Genomic DNA, 15283 nt, shown 5'->3' with positions numbered 1-15283 from the left:
TGGAGAACGTCTTTAGAGGAGGTTAGAGGAGGACGCCTTTAGTGGAGAACGTCTTTAGAGGAGGTTCTCTGGTGGAGAACGTCTTTAGAGGAGGTTCCCTGGTGGAGAACGTCTCTAGAGGAGGTTCCCTGGTGGAGAACGTCTTTAGAGGAGGTTCCCTGGTGGAGAACGTCTCTAGAGGAGGTTCCCTGGTGGAGAACGTCTTTAGAGGAGGTTAGAGGAGGACGTCTTTTGTGGAGAACGTCTTTAGAGGAGGTTCCCTGGTGGAGAACGTCTTTAGAGGAGGTTAGAGGAGGACGCCTTTAGTGGAGAACGTCTTTAGAGGAGGTTCACTGGTGGAGAACGTCTCTAGAGGAGGTTCCCTGGTGGAGAACGTCTCTAGAGGAGGTTCTCTGGTAGAGAACGTCTTTAGAGGAGGTTCTCTGGTGGAGAACGTCTTTAGAGGAGGTTCCCTGGTGGAGAACGTCTCTAGAGGAGGTTCTCTGATGGAGAACGTCTTTAAAGAAGAACCAGAGTCAGAGAGTTGAAGTGCAACCCTTCAACTCTCAAGGGTTCATCCCTCTCTTCCTCTCTCTCTCTTTCTCGGTCTCTTTCACTTTCTCGCTCTCTCTTTCTCGCTTTCTCTTTCTCGCTCTCTGTTTCTCCCTCTCTCTCCACACGTGCAATGAGGAACACTTAGTATAGTGACTTTGGAGAACCAAAGTCAGAGACGGAGGTTCCCTTTTCCTGTGTTAAGTGACACACCAAGTGGGCGTGTCCACCTAGGTGGACACGCCCACTTGTGATGTCACTAAAACACAGGAAAAGGCAGGTTTTTCTAAGCGGCTTGTATTGGCTAATCACACTCACCCCTGAGGGCATAATATCTCCCCTTTAAGAAAAAAATTATAATTGTATTAGTGTAAATGCTCAAACCAGTGCCAGATAAAATAACAATAAAAGTGGAGTATACAAGGTAAAGTAATTGAACGAAAATAGAAAAGTAATGTTGCACTATATATCGAAAGTAATATCAGCAATGCCATTAAAAAAGTAATACAAATAAGTGCTGTTGGGGTTTGGTTTTAATCTTATCCCCTCCAAATTGACATTGAGTTCAGCGGACGCTCTTATCAAAACGTGACCCACTTACAAGGGAGGCTGAGAACTATCAGAATCAACCATTAAAGGTGAAGTCAAACCTATGTTAATACTAAAGGCATTATTAAGTAGCATTTTCAAAAGGGTAACGGTTAATGGGTTAGGGTTAACCCTAACCATATAACCAAATGTACATGGACAACATTATCTTAGTTAACATGAACAGCATTACCTTGTTTAACATGCAAACCTTAAGTAAAAGATATAAGGTAAATTATAATCAACATTTTCATTAACCCCAAATTATCATTGTTCATTAACCCCAAATTAATGAAAACATGGTGGGAGATTAGAGACGACAAAAAATCCAAACAAAAGTGCCCACGGTGCACCACAACAAAGAAAACAACAACAACAGCAGAATACCTCAGGGCCCAGGGTGGTTAACCAACTGTGATTGGTCCTCGTGATTGAGAAGGCATCAACCTGAGTTGCGAAAGACGCACTTTAATTCAATTCCGACTAATGAATCTCTAGTTCTCTCTCTCTCTATCTCTCGCTCTCTCTCTCTTGCTCTCTTTCCGCTCTCTTGCTCTCTCTCTCTCTCTCTCTCTCTTGCTCTCTTTCCGCTCTCTTGCTCTCTCTCTCTCTCTCTTTCCGCTCTCTTGCTCTCTCTCTCTCTCTCTCTTTCCGCTCTCTTGCTCTCTCTCTCTCTTTCCGCTCTCTTGCTCTCTCTCTCTCTTTCCGCTCTCTTGCTCTCTCTCTCTCTCTTTCCGCTCTCTTGCTCTCTCTCTCTGGCTCGCTCCCTCTCTGTGGTGGGAAGGGATTTGATTGGGAATAGAATTAGTGTTTTGAGAAGAGAGGGAGAGGGAGGGAGAGAAGCGAGAGCGGTGAAACAAAAGAGAGAGCGAGCCAGTGAGATAGTAAGTGAGAATGAGAGATAGGGGGGGGGGGGGGGGGTTGCGATGGAGGGAATGACAGATCATTAGAAAGCAATAATGGGATTGAAACAGGCGGGAAAGACTTGTGATAGAGAAAGAGGGCGGGAATGAGCTGTCCCCCCTCGGTCTGGACCGAGGCCCCTCAACCCTGCTGCATGGGCTGTCAGGAACCTGAACTTAATAAGAAAACAGGCCGTGTCTCTTCTTCGGTGGTGCCGCCTGAGCGGGGCAGGGGAGTGGGGGGAGGGAGGGGGGAGGAAGGGGGGAGGGAGGGGGGAGGAAGGGAGTCAGGTTTTCTATTTGATGGTGGGTTGTAAAGGGATCAGGGTGAATAAGAGACAGAGAGCGCTGCCTGTATTCAGGGCAGCCCTGAGAATCAGGGAGGCATTCGCATACGCACACACACACACACACATGCACACACACACATTAATGCACACATTCATTTATACTAACACTCACACATACACACATACACTAGCACACACACACATGCCGATATTAATGAACACACCAACACGTACGCATGCACACACACGCGCACATATGACTATGCACAAACACTCACTCACACACATAGGGTCACATACTGACACAGATGCACACACATACACAAGCGCGGACTGTGATGCACCTGGATGCACACATACACAGAAAGACAGAGAGACATGCAAAAGGCCTCCTACACATGCATATATTCACTTACCTGCACAGACGCAGACACAGACACACAAACAAACACACATAGAGCAATTGCTTAGTTGCTTGGCTGGCTACTATAGCATCATGTAATACACTTACACAACACAGGATATTACAGGTTGAACAGAGAGAGAGGGAGGGAGAGAGGGGGAGAGAGACAGGGAGGGAGGGAGGGATGGAGGGGGAGAGAGAGATGGAGAGAGACAGAGGGAGGAAGGGAGAGAGACAGAGGGAGGGGTCGAGAGAGGGAGGGGGAGAGACAGACAGACAGAGGGGAAAGGGAGGGAGAGGGACAGGAAGAGGGAGGGAGGGAGGGTTGGGGGGGAGGGAGAGACAGAGGGAAGGAAGATTGGGAGGGAGAGAGACGGAGGGAGGGAGTGTCAGAGGGAAGGAGGGGGAGAGAGAGAGGGAGGAAGGGAGAGAGACAGAGAGAGAAACCCAATCAGTACTCTTCACATGAGACACAGACGTTCTTCTATCTAACGCCTGCAAACAAACACAAACATTGCATGTGTAACACATACTTAGTGTCTATTAAATGCACTTTGTTTGACAAGCGACGAGTCACACACACACACACACCGATCCCGTAGCTTCGTCTTCCCCGTGCAGCAGCGCGATAACAAATTAGCACATTAGCATGATGAGCGCTAAGCGAAGGAACGTGTGTTTGTCACGCACCAAGCGTTGGCGGGAGTGTCTGAAGGATCGCCGTGGGAACAATGGAGGGAGGCAGGTGTCAGCCAGCAGCTGGCTACAGCTGCTGGCTGACACCTGCCGACGCCATTTTGGATCTGGCAAGATTAAAAGGTGCCCAAAATTGGGCCCAAAATCTTTTGGAAAAAAATACACAAACACACAAAAAAATCTGGAATCATGACGCACAACGTCTAAACTAACGCAATTTCTGATTGGTTTTGTTTTAAAGGAGCGCAATTGGAACAATAGAGGGAGGCAGGTGTAAGTTGGTAGCTGGCGGCTACACCGCAAGCTAACCTCAGCCGATGTCATTTTGGATCTGGGGATATAAAAAAAAAAAGAAGAAGAACGCTAAAAAAGAATACACAAACACAGAAAAATTCAGGAACCACGACACACAACTTCGGAAACTTACTTTGCCTCTGGTTGGCAATGGCAACAAATGCTTTGTTGCCATGCTGTCAGTCGCTAACTCGAGTTTACCGCAAACATCGAAATGAGGCCACTCTTGCTTTGTTTTGATTCCACATACGTGGAAGACAGAGTCGTTGTGAGAGATCCTTCCTGCTTAATCTGTGTACCCTTGCCGTTATTTAGTCGTGACAAAGTGGCGGAGGTGATTATGAACGGGGTTACAATTCCCAGTGCATTAATCCATCTTTTGTTTCCCAACTGTCATCACCGCGCAGTCCGTGGAGGTAATGATGATGACCATGACGGCCACAATAATAGGACACCATACTAGAAAAACAAACCAATACAGAACCTCAATACTTTCATCGCTCAAATCAAATAGAAAGCCGTTGCAGAGATCCACACTGGATGAAAATATCTATTTTCTGTTCCGTTTCTGAGGTGGAGATTCCAAGGCCTGAACATGAAAGATTCAGACTCATGTTTTCATTGACACGCGGTCATCCCTCCAAACACACACACACACACAGGCAAACACAGACATGCACAGGCACATACACACACACGCTCACAAACGTACAAATAAACACACTCACATGCACACACACACACACACACCAAACATATAAACTCACACACAAGCACATTCACAAACACACACAAGATACTCACTTGCGCACTCATAATCAAACAAACACCACACCCACACAAACACACACACACTATGCGGTGCAGCACACATTTATGTATGTAGGGACCCTCTATATATGTGTGTGTGTGTGTGTGTGTGTTTCCTTCCGGGCTAAACGAAACCGGAAGCATCTGTGGTCGTCCCAGCCGGGGGGCGGGGGGTGGGCGTCGCTGGCATCGCTGCAGGGGAAGTTCAGCAGTTCAGCGTCTGAAGTGTTGTGTGTGGGTGGGTGGGTGTGTGTTTGTGGGGGGGTATATGTTTGCACATTTGCAATAGGAGTCTGGGTGTGTGAGTGTGCTTCTGCGAGAATCTGTGATATGCAAGCGTGTGTGTGTGGGGTTGTGTGTGTGTCTGTGGGGTTGTGTGTGCGTGTGTCTGTGGGGTTGCATACCTGTGTGTATACATACGCATGCATCTGTATGGGTGTGTTTGTGCACCTGTGTGTCTGTGGCTGTGCACGCCTGTGTGTTTGTGTGTGTGTACATATCTGTGTAGTTGTGTGTGTGTGTGTGTGATTTGATATACCGGTGTGAGTGTGTATATTTGTGTGTATGTTAGTGTGTGTGTTTGTATATTTGTGCGAATGTGTGTGTGTGCACAAGTGTATAAATCGGTGTGTTTTCGTATATTTGTGTGTGTAGTGTAGAGGAGGTTTGACATGTCGTGCTCTGAGCTCTGTTTCCCAGTCTCTGCAGAGAGATGAGGGGCTGGTGGGGGGGGGGGGGGGGGGGGGGGCGCCCAGAATGAGAGGAAGTGAGGGAGGGGTCACACGTCTTCAAAGGCGAGATGGGTGATTATATATAATCAATAATATATTGTTTGCGTGAATGCTGTTAAGACCCTGCCATCATATATCCTAATAATCGCTATTTTCTCCATACCCGTGTCTCTCTACCTGTCTCTCTCCCCTTCTACCTAAGTCTCTCTTTCTCTCTCTCTCTCTCTACCTATGTAACTCTCCCTTTCTACCTATGTATTTCTCTCTGTCTCTCTCTCTCTTTGTCTCTCTTTCTCTCTCTCTTTGTCTCTCTCTCTGTCTCTCGCCCCTTCTACCTCTCTCTTTCTCTCTCTCTGTCTCTCTCTCTTTGTCTCTCTCTCTTTCTCTCTCTCTCTCTGTCTCTCTTTGTCTCTTTCTCTCTCTCTCTCCTTACGCCTCTCTCCCCTTCTACTTCTCTCTCTCTCTCTGTCTCTCTCCCCTTCTACCTATGTACCTCTCTCTCTGTCTCTCTCTCTGTCTCTCTCCCCTTCAACCTATGTATCTCTCTCTTTCTCTCTCTCTCTCTCTCTCTCTCTCCCCTTCTACCTCTCTCTCTTTCCCGATGCCTCTCCCTCCCCTCCTCCCGATGTCTCTCTCCCCTGATCCGTCCTTCCCCGTGCAGAGAACAAGGACTACGACGCCTACCTGTCCTACACCAAGGTGGAGCCCGACCAGTGGAGCCAGGAGACGCGGGAGGAGGAGCGCTTCGCCCTGGAGATCCTCCCTGACGTGCTCGAAAAGCATTTTGGGTATAAACTCTTCATTCCAGACAGGGACTTGATCCCCACCGGAAGTAAGCTTTCTCTCGTGGCGATCTACAAGTTGTGTGGAATGTTTTTTGTATTCCCATCCGTTTTTTTTTTGTTTTCGGTTTCCGATTTTTTTTACGCTTTTCGTTTTCCGATTTTTGTCTTGTTTCCCGATTTTCGTTTGCTCCCGGCTGTCTTTGTGATCCAGTGTCGTGTTGTGTTCCCCCCGTCGCGTGGCCTGGTCTTGTTGTCGTCTTTTTTGTTGCTTTTGCCGCCGTTTCTTTGCATTTGTGTCGTGACACAACTGATATTCCCAGACGTAGCCGGAGACTGCAGTGGATGATTTAGTTTTTTAGGGAAAGTGGTTACTTTGTGTCTCAGTGGCTGAGATTAAGATATTGCCTTAAGAAGTACCACTTCACTATTTGTAAAGTGTCAGGTGTTGAATAGGAGAAGAAATTAAAGATGTAGCCAAAGAGAGTTGCTTTCATGATGGACATTTCTTAATTTTGGTTAAACTGTTAACCAGTTAATAATACAATAATTATCCCAAAATCTGTAACTCATTGGTTTTGACAAGATACAACCAACAAGACATGGAAAGTAAGATTGGATTCATGATTTGAATTAGTATTCCTGATGTTATTGAAGTTTCTTTTGAAATGCCTTTTGGAATTCCCAAATTTCAACTACAACCTTGCAGAGCTGGAAATTTGGTTAAGTCTGGGATTCATCGCAAGCGTGGGTTTTTGTCAGTTGGCTTTTTTCGTTGTGGTTTTGCTGTAACTTTTTATTTTGTTTGTTTGTCTTGGATTTGTTTTTTATCCATCAGACACAACAAACTCTTTAATTGTAAAGCAATATATTGGAAATAACCCAAATAAATATCGTCTGCTGTCAAAAACAAGTAACATTAACCCAACCTTCAGTAAAATAGATGTGACTGTCGCTGCCGAAATATAACTTAATATATTGCATTCATGAGGTCGATGCGTCGACATTTGTGTTAATAAACAGAGGATTCTGAGCTTGGCATGCTAGATACTGCCAGCCCGCTGACAGAAGTCTTATTTCCTTTTGAAAGGTTTAGTCTTTTAAAGTGAATTATTAGTTCAATTTAAACCGGTGTTACTACAGTCTCATGCAGACATTTACAACACTTATCTTTAATGTATCTTCCCGATCTCGGGGCTGTTTCTACATGAAAGAGGCTCTTGATATCTTTTATTAGATTTCTTTTGCGAGGCGTTTTGTTTTGTGGGTGAAAAACAAATCTCGCGTTGGCCTTCCTCTTTGGTCATCAATCAGTCTGGTTAAAATGCCACTGCGTGCAAAGTTCCTTGCGCATCCAATTCTCGTCAAACTGTATTCGAGTGGTTTCATAACCTGCTCTGAGTGACGTTCAGAGGTTATGAGTATTATTACGACACGGTCGGGCAGGAGAGGGGGGTTGTTTGACGGTCCGGCATGAACCCTGACGTCTGCGGTCTACCTGTTGGCATTCCTGAGCAACCTTCACCCCTGAGCCCCTTTTAATGACTCGTATGAGCATGGGCACTTGCTCGTAAGTATTTATTAGATGATAAAAAGCGTCTGTTAAACGGTTCAATTAGATTCCATTAGATCAGTGCTTCGCTCTTCCCTGAGGGGACGTTCGAGGCGTAACAACAGCTCGCATCAGCACAAATGCAAAATATAATAAACACATACATCTACACTACACCCATAAAACTAAATGGACATCTGCATCGACAATTATAATGTCATCTGCATAAAACGATGTTCAGAGAGCAGATGAAGGTGTTTGCACCAGAGAACGTACAAGTCCCCTATTTTTGTGTTTATGAACCCCTGGAAATCCTCTGGGACCCCAAACCCCTTAGAGTGCCCCCCCTCTCTGCATGAAGCCTTGAACTCCATCCCGTCGCTTTGTGTGTGCTGTGCGGTCATGCCCCGTGCGGATGGCTGCCGATGCATGTTTATCCGCTGCGATTGCGCCCCCCCCCCCCGCGACTGTGATGTGGCGCCCGGCGCATTCCATTTGATTAGCTCATCAGCGCCGACCGATGGGTTCCACGCCGCCATTACCTGATTAGCCCTTGATTTGAACATCTCTCACATCTGGGGGGCCTCCATTGTATATATACATCCCCCCCCCTCACACCCCCTCCTCAACACCACCACCACAACATCCACCACCACATCCACCCCCATTACTAATTATGTTGCTTGTCAGTGGCGCAAAGCCAATGTTGTGGGGAGAATCCCTTGATGATGGCTATGGGGCGATTGCCAGGCATTGGTTTCCATGTGGGAGCCCTGTCAAGATAAGATTGAGCTTCCTCAAGCCCTATCATAGGGCTCCATTTGGCAATGGTTAGGGCATTAGATCTTCTACTGAAGAGCACAAGAAGGTGTTTTCAAGTCCCACTTCAAAACTAGAATTCCATTTAGATTCCATTTAGTGCATTTAGCAGACGATTTTATCCAAAGCGATTTACAATAAGTACATTTGTCAGAAGAAGAGGAACAATAAATCACTGTCGGTACAGTAATGATGTTCATAGAAACAAGTGCCAAGGACTAACAATCGTTGGGTTAACCCATTCCCCCTACACAACAAAGATGGCTAGGATAAGATGCTACTCTATGCCAAGTACTATTTTGTGCCAGGTGCCAGGACGTACGAAATACAAGAAGTGCATTCATTAAGTGCCATTTAGTGTATACGAGGGCTGGAGGAAGACGACAAATGACAGACGATTCAGTGTATTTTAATATGTGTTTTCATTAAGCCTTTGATACCAGCATCTGTTGAGTTCTTAATGTAACTGTAAAAATATGTTGGCGGTTTAGTCCGCTATTTAGAATTACGAACAAAGCGTTAGTTCGGTCTGGAAGGAATTGGTTATGGCGAGAACTACAATCATAGACGGTAGACTGAGAAAGTCTTGCTGGCCACCGCTGCGACTATTTCTGTAATCATGGTCGACTTCTCGACAGTTCGATTGGGGACAAGGCTGTATACTTTTTAGAATAATATATGCCATTGGCGAGGAGAAGTTGAGAAAATGCTTTCTCGGTCAGTTTTGATTTTCTTTATTTCTCCCCCCATGTGGTTTTTATGCCAAACGTCCCACATTAAACTGGAATGAACTGGCGGGCTGGAGTTTTCATTTCACCAACCGCCATAACAGACTGGAACTTTTCCGGTCCAAAAGTAAAGTAGTATTTTCAGTTAAGTATTTGGATTTCTTCACAAGTGCGACAACAGAATCTCTATAAATGAATCAAACTCAGTTGGCTCGTCGTGTATTGCGAATATGGAAGGGACTTTTACTTTCTGTTCCAGGAAATATCCAGCACTTCTAGAAAAACTTCAGAGAAACTTTGTCCATCCACCCTCATCCACCGTACCTCCCCCACCACCACCACTACCACCTTCCCAAGCCACCAACACCACCACCACCTCCCCAAGCCACCAACACCACCACCACCACCACTATCACAACCACCTCCCCAAGCCACCAACACCACCACCACCACCACTATCACAACCACCTCCCCAAGCCACCAACACCACCACCACCACCACTATCACAACCACTGCCACCACCACCAGCTCCTCCAACACAACCACCCACATCACCAACACAACCACCACAACCACACTACCACCACCAACACCACCACCACCAAAGCCACCACCACCACCTCCACCAACACAACCCGTGCTATGACACTTTGACAATGCTTTTTCTGCCTGTCACTGCGAGTCACACTTTGAATATCTATGTCCAGGTTTCACCAACGATCATTTCCAGGATGACACCAGACTACTTAGAGGTATTTCCCCCCCCCCCCACACCATCCTCCTCTCCACACACACCCCCCCCCCCCCCCCCGACACATTGACACCCCCTTCACCACACCATCCCTTCCCCACCCACACACACTCCTTCCCCAGACACTCATCAGTTGTGGAGGCGCCGATGTAATCACCCTTGTCCTCTGACGAATCATTAGCATGCTAGCGGTTGGTCGCTCTGAGTTGTGGCCGAGACTTTCTCGCTAAGAGTTCAACAGACACTGCGTGGATGGAAGGGCCGCGGCGTTGGTTTAACAGTACATTACCTGTTTAAACACAGACCAATTCATCTTTGCCTTCAGGACGGAAAGCGTTTCGCCTTCTTTGGTGATTTCAAGATGTTGGTGTGCTTGAAAAAATCCCAGTCAAAAATATATCAGTAGTGTTGTGTATCAGTGTTTCGAGTTTTTCCCCTACCAAGAACGCAAGTTTGTGTAAATGATGGGAGTAATTCCCCATGATACGCTCAATATCTGTTCTACTCCTCGCTACGAAAGGGCCATTTCAAGGGCTAAAGCTCCTAGCCCTCGCGCCGCTGAAGCTAATCAACCCTCCACAGGCGTCCAGATAAAGTTGAACTCCGGGGTTCAGCTTCTTTATTGGTCACATACTCGGTCTGCACGTATCATGCGCAGCGAAATGAGCAAGATAGTTCAGCAACTAAAAGGCAATCTCGTTCTCCCTCCCTTCTTCACAGCTTGTAGTTCAACCGGGAAGATAATGTACATTTAGCGCTTAAATTGGCACTTAAGCTGCTAATTTACAGGACTCTTGTTGCCTCCTCTGTTAGCCATTAGGTGACTCAAGACAACAAGGGTAAGAAGTCTCTCCTTTTTCCAATCAATATGAAAAAGGAGATATGATCTGCTGTGACTATGGCCCAGACAGGCTTGTAACGTTCATACGACGCTACACTATAACCTGGGCCCTAATCTCTCTATCTCTTATTGTGTTTTCATTGAACCACACACCCACACACGCACAAACCCGCACACACTGCCATCGCGGTAACAATCGAGGTGATGGAACCGAGCGGCTTATCTCCGAGATAAATGGGCTTTGTTTCGACCAATCAGAGAGCAGATGAAGGCGTTTGCACCGGAGAACGTACAAGTCCCCTATTTTTGTGTTTATTTTCAGTTGAGGAACGTAATACCGTTGTCGTACGAGCCTCCCTTGTCGTGACGCGCACACACACACACAAAACACACACTCTCTCTCTCTCTCTCTCTCACATACACATAAACACACACACACACACACACACACAATTCCCTTGCCCAAACACACAGACTTTGAAACAGTTGTAATTGGACCCAAAATAAGAAAACAGCAGCCTCTACAGGCGCCTCGGTACCTCTGCGTCGGTTTATTTTGTGTTTAATCGTGAAACCTTGGCGAAAAGTCTGACCACTCCTCGTCAGTTATGGATAGCATCCATTTCCCTCAATTCATTAAAGGTAAGTTACCCCATCTGAGGGAAAAAGGTAGAAATAAACGATTTCTCCTGTAGAGGTTTAATTGAAAGTGGAAACGACTTGGGGGAAATGACACCCCCCATGTCATTTTGCCACTCTGCACTTTAGATTCGTCATGTAATCTACCGCGTCGGTCGGGTTTTTAGTTTTTTCTTCGGAGTGAGGGTGCAATTATTTGTAAAATGAAAAAGGGGGATGGGGGGGGGTGAAGAAGAGTAAAGTAGGTCGGGGTAGTGGGACCTCGTTCTCTTTTTGTGAAGCGACGGGCAAGGAGCCCCGATGTGATTCTCAGGTCCTAATCAGCCTCTCCTAAAGGCGGCCGCCAGCTCATTACAGGGATGGAAGGAGTTGGAGTTTACTGGAATGGAGGGAGAGAGGGAGAGGAAGGGAGAGAGAAAAAAGAAGAGAGGATGACTGGAATGAAAAGAAAATGAGAAGGGGGGAGTGTGAGCTAGAGAGAGAGCAAGGGAGGGAGAGGTGGAGAAGGATAGGGAGAGAGAGGTGGAGATAGAGAGGGGGAGAAAGAGAGAGAGTTGGAGATAGAGAGGGGGAGAGAGAGAGAGAGAGGTGGAGATAGAGAGGGGGAGAGAGAGGAGGGGAGAGGGGAGAGAGGGAGAGAGGAGGGGAGAGGGGGGGAGAGGGAGAGGTGGAGAAGGATAGGGAGAGAGAGGTGGAGATAGAGAGGGGGGGAGAGAGAGAGGGGGAGAAAGAGAGAGAGGTGGAGATAGAGAGGGGGGGAGAGAGAGGGGGGGAGAGAGAGAGGGGGAGAAAGAGAGGGGGGGAGAGAGAGGGGGAGAAAGAGAGAGAGTTGGAGATAGAGAGGGGGAGAGAGAGGAGGGGAGAGAGGGAGAGAGGAGGGGAGAGGGGGGGAGAGGGAGAGGTGGAGAAGGATAGGGAGAGAGAGGTGGAGATAGAGAGGGGGGGAGAGAGAGAGGGGGAGAAAGAGAGAGAGTTGGAGATAGAGAGGGGGAGAGAGAGAGAGAGGTGGAGATAGAGAGGGGGAGAGAGAGGAGGGGAGAGAGGGAGAGAGGAGGGGAGAGGGGGGGAGAGGGAGAGGTGGAGAAGGAGAGAGAGAGAGCGATGTGGACGGAGGTAGAGGGCCGGTGAGAGAGGAGATGTTAAGAGGGGGGGCTGTGTGGTCGTGGGCTCTGCTCCACATTGTATGTTCCCCTCACTGCACCAATGTATCACCCAACACACACACATGCACACTCATACAAACCCATACGCACGCACACACACAAACACACACACATATGCACATGCACACACACAAAGATGCTAGCTAGTTAGCTAGCATCTAAACCTTAGATGCTAGCTAGCAACGTACAAATTACAATGTCAACATTTTATTCTCAGCAGTCCATATAAACTGCTGTTTCACAGCTTAATGTGTCATTTCCATAGTGATTATAATCCCCACGGAGTGCAGTTACGCCGGCTTCACCAGAGGGGTTGCTGTTGCTCTGGTTTTAATTAAGTGAAGAGCTTCTCTGCAATTCACTGCAGGAGGCCTATATCATTGAACATTAGTGAATATTGTATTTATGTGGCTGGCGTCGACTGGCCGTCGTCGTTCATTCTCTGTCGGCCGTGTTCTCGTCATCTGTCGTCGCGTGAGCTGAGAGCTGGCGAGTGGAAAGGATTATTCAGTTAACGACTCGAGCGTTTAGCGCTGACTCAGCCCAGCTCAGTCCCCGTCTTCGCGTCGCCCATTCTCCCATTGGCTTTTTGTACCCCATCTCTCTCTCTCTCTCTCTCTCTCTCTCTCTCCCTCCCTCACTCTCTCTCTCTCCCCCTCCCTCACTCTCTCTCTCTCTCTCTCTCTCTCCGTTAACCTCCCCCTCTCCCTTTCCCTCTATTAACCCCTCTCTCTCTCCGCCCCTCGCCCCGGCCCCAGCTTACATCGAGGACGTGGCGCGCTGCGTGGACCAGAGCAAGCGGCTGATCATCGTCATGACGCCCAACTATGTGGTGCGCCGCGGCTGGAGCATCTTTGAGCTGGAGACGCGCCTGCGCAACATGCTGGCCAGCGGCGAGATCAAGGTGATCCTGATCGAGTGCGCCGAGCTGCGCGGCATCATGAACTACCAGGAGGTGGAGGCCCTGAAGCACAGCATCAAGACCCTCACCGTCATCAAGTGGCGCGGCGCCGACGCCAGCAACCCCCTCGCCTCCAAGTTCTGGAAGCAGCTGCGCTTCGAGATGCCGTACCGCCGCGTGGAACCCGACCTGGGCGTGGCGCCGCACGAGCGGGCGCTGGACGTCAGCGAGCAGGGCCCCTTCGGCGAGCTGCAGACCGTGTCGGCCATCTCCATGGCGGCGGCCACCACGACCGCCATGGCGACGGCGGGGCACCCGACCCTGCGTTCGTCGTTCCACAGCTCGCAGTGCCACGCGCAGGTGCGGCAGCAGAAACACTACTACCACCACGGCGGGTACGACTACGACCTGCCGCAGCACGGGGGCACGCTGCCGTCCCTGTCGGCGCTGCAGCATCAGCATCAGCAGGGCGGCGGCGGCGGCGGCGGCGGCGGGCAGCAGCACACGTACTGCAACATCCCCATGACACTGCTCAACGGCGGGCAACAGCAGCGGGGCGGGCAGTCCGCCCGGTCGCCGCGGCAACGGAGCCTGGAGGAGACGATGGCGACGCAGCATCCGGCCAACGCCATGCTGCCGCTGTTGCCCCGGGAGACGAGCATCTCCAGTGTTATCTGGTGATGGCCAGGCCGGATAAAAATGTTGGTGGATTGGACGAGCGCGAGTGCCGGATGAGAAGGACCTTGGGCGGTTTGACCGAAAGACGGGATCAGTTCTTTCGAACTGTTGGGGTTTTTGGGGGGAGTCGCGCGTTTCGGCGTTTGGCACTAGCTAGCCCGCCCCAGGACTGGGAACGCCACTAGTCTACGTGCTGCTGCAGCTGAGTTTGCACCAATGATAACACAGAGGGGGAGTCGGGGCCACTTGACAATGGAGGCGAGGGATTATGGGATGTGAGGGTCTTTTTTGCTGGCTTTTTTCTTTTCGGTTGTTTGCGTTTCTTTCGTCTGAAAAGAGCTTTCAAGGGAATTAAACACTGGACAATCGAGAGGAACTCTTCGTTTTTTTTTACATGCCTGACAGAAAAAATAAAACTTACCTAACACAAATGGACACCAACTCTTAATTACCCAGAGACTTAAGGAATACAGGGTTCTGTACATAAGGTTTTCTAATTCTTTGTAGCATCTGTTTTTTTTTTTCTCTCGCTATCTTGTATTTTACCATGGTTTTTGGGAACCGTTTTTTATTTTAACTTTCTTTTATATATCATTTTGTTCTGGATTTGTGCAAAAGTGAAGCAATGGGCCGTGGTGTATGTTAAAATATTGTTTCTTTAATCCTAACTTGCTGTTGGCTCACAAAGTCAATAAAGAGCGAGTTTAAAGTCGGACAGGGGTTGGGTCAAAAGCGAAACTACGATGTTTTGATTTAAATATGTTTGTACTTAAACCTCGTCTTCTCTCGGTCGGTCGGGCCGTCGGGACTGAGTAATATAATCTGGTACTCGCTCCGCCAGGTAACTAGGTTATGCAAAAATACACTGAAGGAAACGAAGACACCCAAAAGATAGTTTTATATTCCGTCTTAAATGATCACGTCAGCTGAACGCTAATTACGAAGTTGTGGAGACAACACTTTTTCCAAGATGAGAGATTTGAGGAGAAAACACTGGTGCTCACATTGTTCACACCACGATCCATTCCTGACGTTGTTTAATACTCTCTTTATCAACCTCTCTCTCTCTCTGTCTCTCTCTCTCTCTCTCTCTCTCTCTCTTTCTCTCTTACACACACTGTCTCTCTGCCTCTGGATGATATTTACTTTTTTAAGACAGAAATACAGCCTTGCTATTTACTTT

General features: G+C 48.2%; 1 protein-coding gene across 1 annotated transcript in view; it reads left to right on the top strand.

Annotated features, from left to right (window-relative positions):
• Positions 1 to 14103, top strand: part of LOC307075050 (interleukin-1 receptor accessory protein-like 1-B) — a gene marked incomplete at both ends in the record, with an annotated part of 202021 nt that extends 187918 nt beyond the window's left edge. The window contains 3 exon segments of the mRNA XM_079735557.1: positions 5907 to 6077; positions 9835 to 9879; positions 13280 to 14103. Of these exon segments, the coding sequence (XP_079591683.1) occupies positions 5907 to 6077; positions 9835 to 9879; positions 13280 to 14103 (1040 nt within the window).
• Positions 14104 to 15283: the final 1180 nt, after the last annotated feature.

This window comes from Pollachius pollachius, assembly GCF_949987615.1.
Source record: "Pollachius pollachius genome assembly, chromosome: 4".
NCBI classification, from domain to species: Eukaryota; Metazoa; Chordata; class Actinopteri; order Gadiformes; family Gadidae; genus Pollachius; species Pollachius pollachius.
This window is presented reverse-complemented; position numbering and strand designations above follow the sequence as displayed.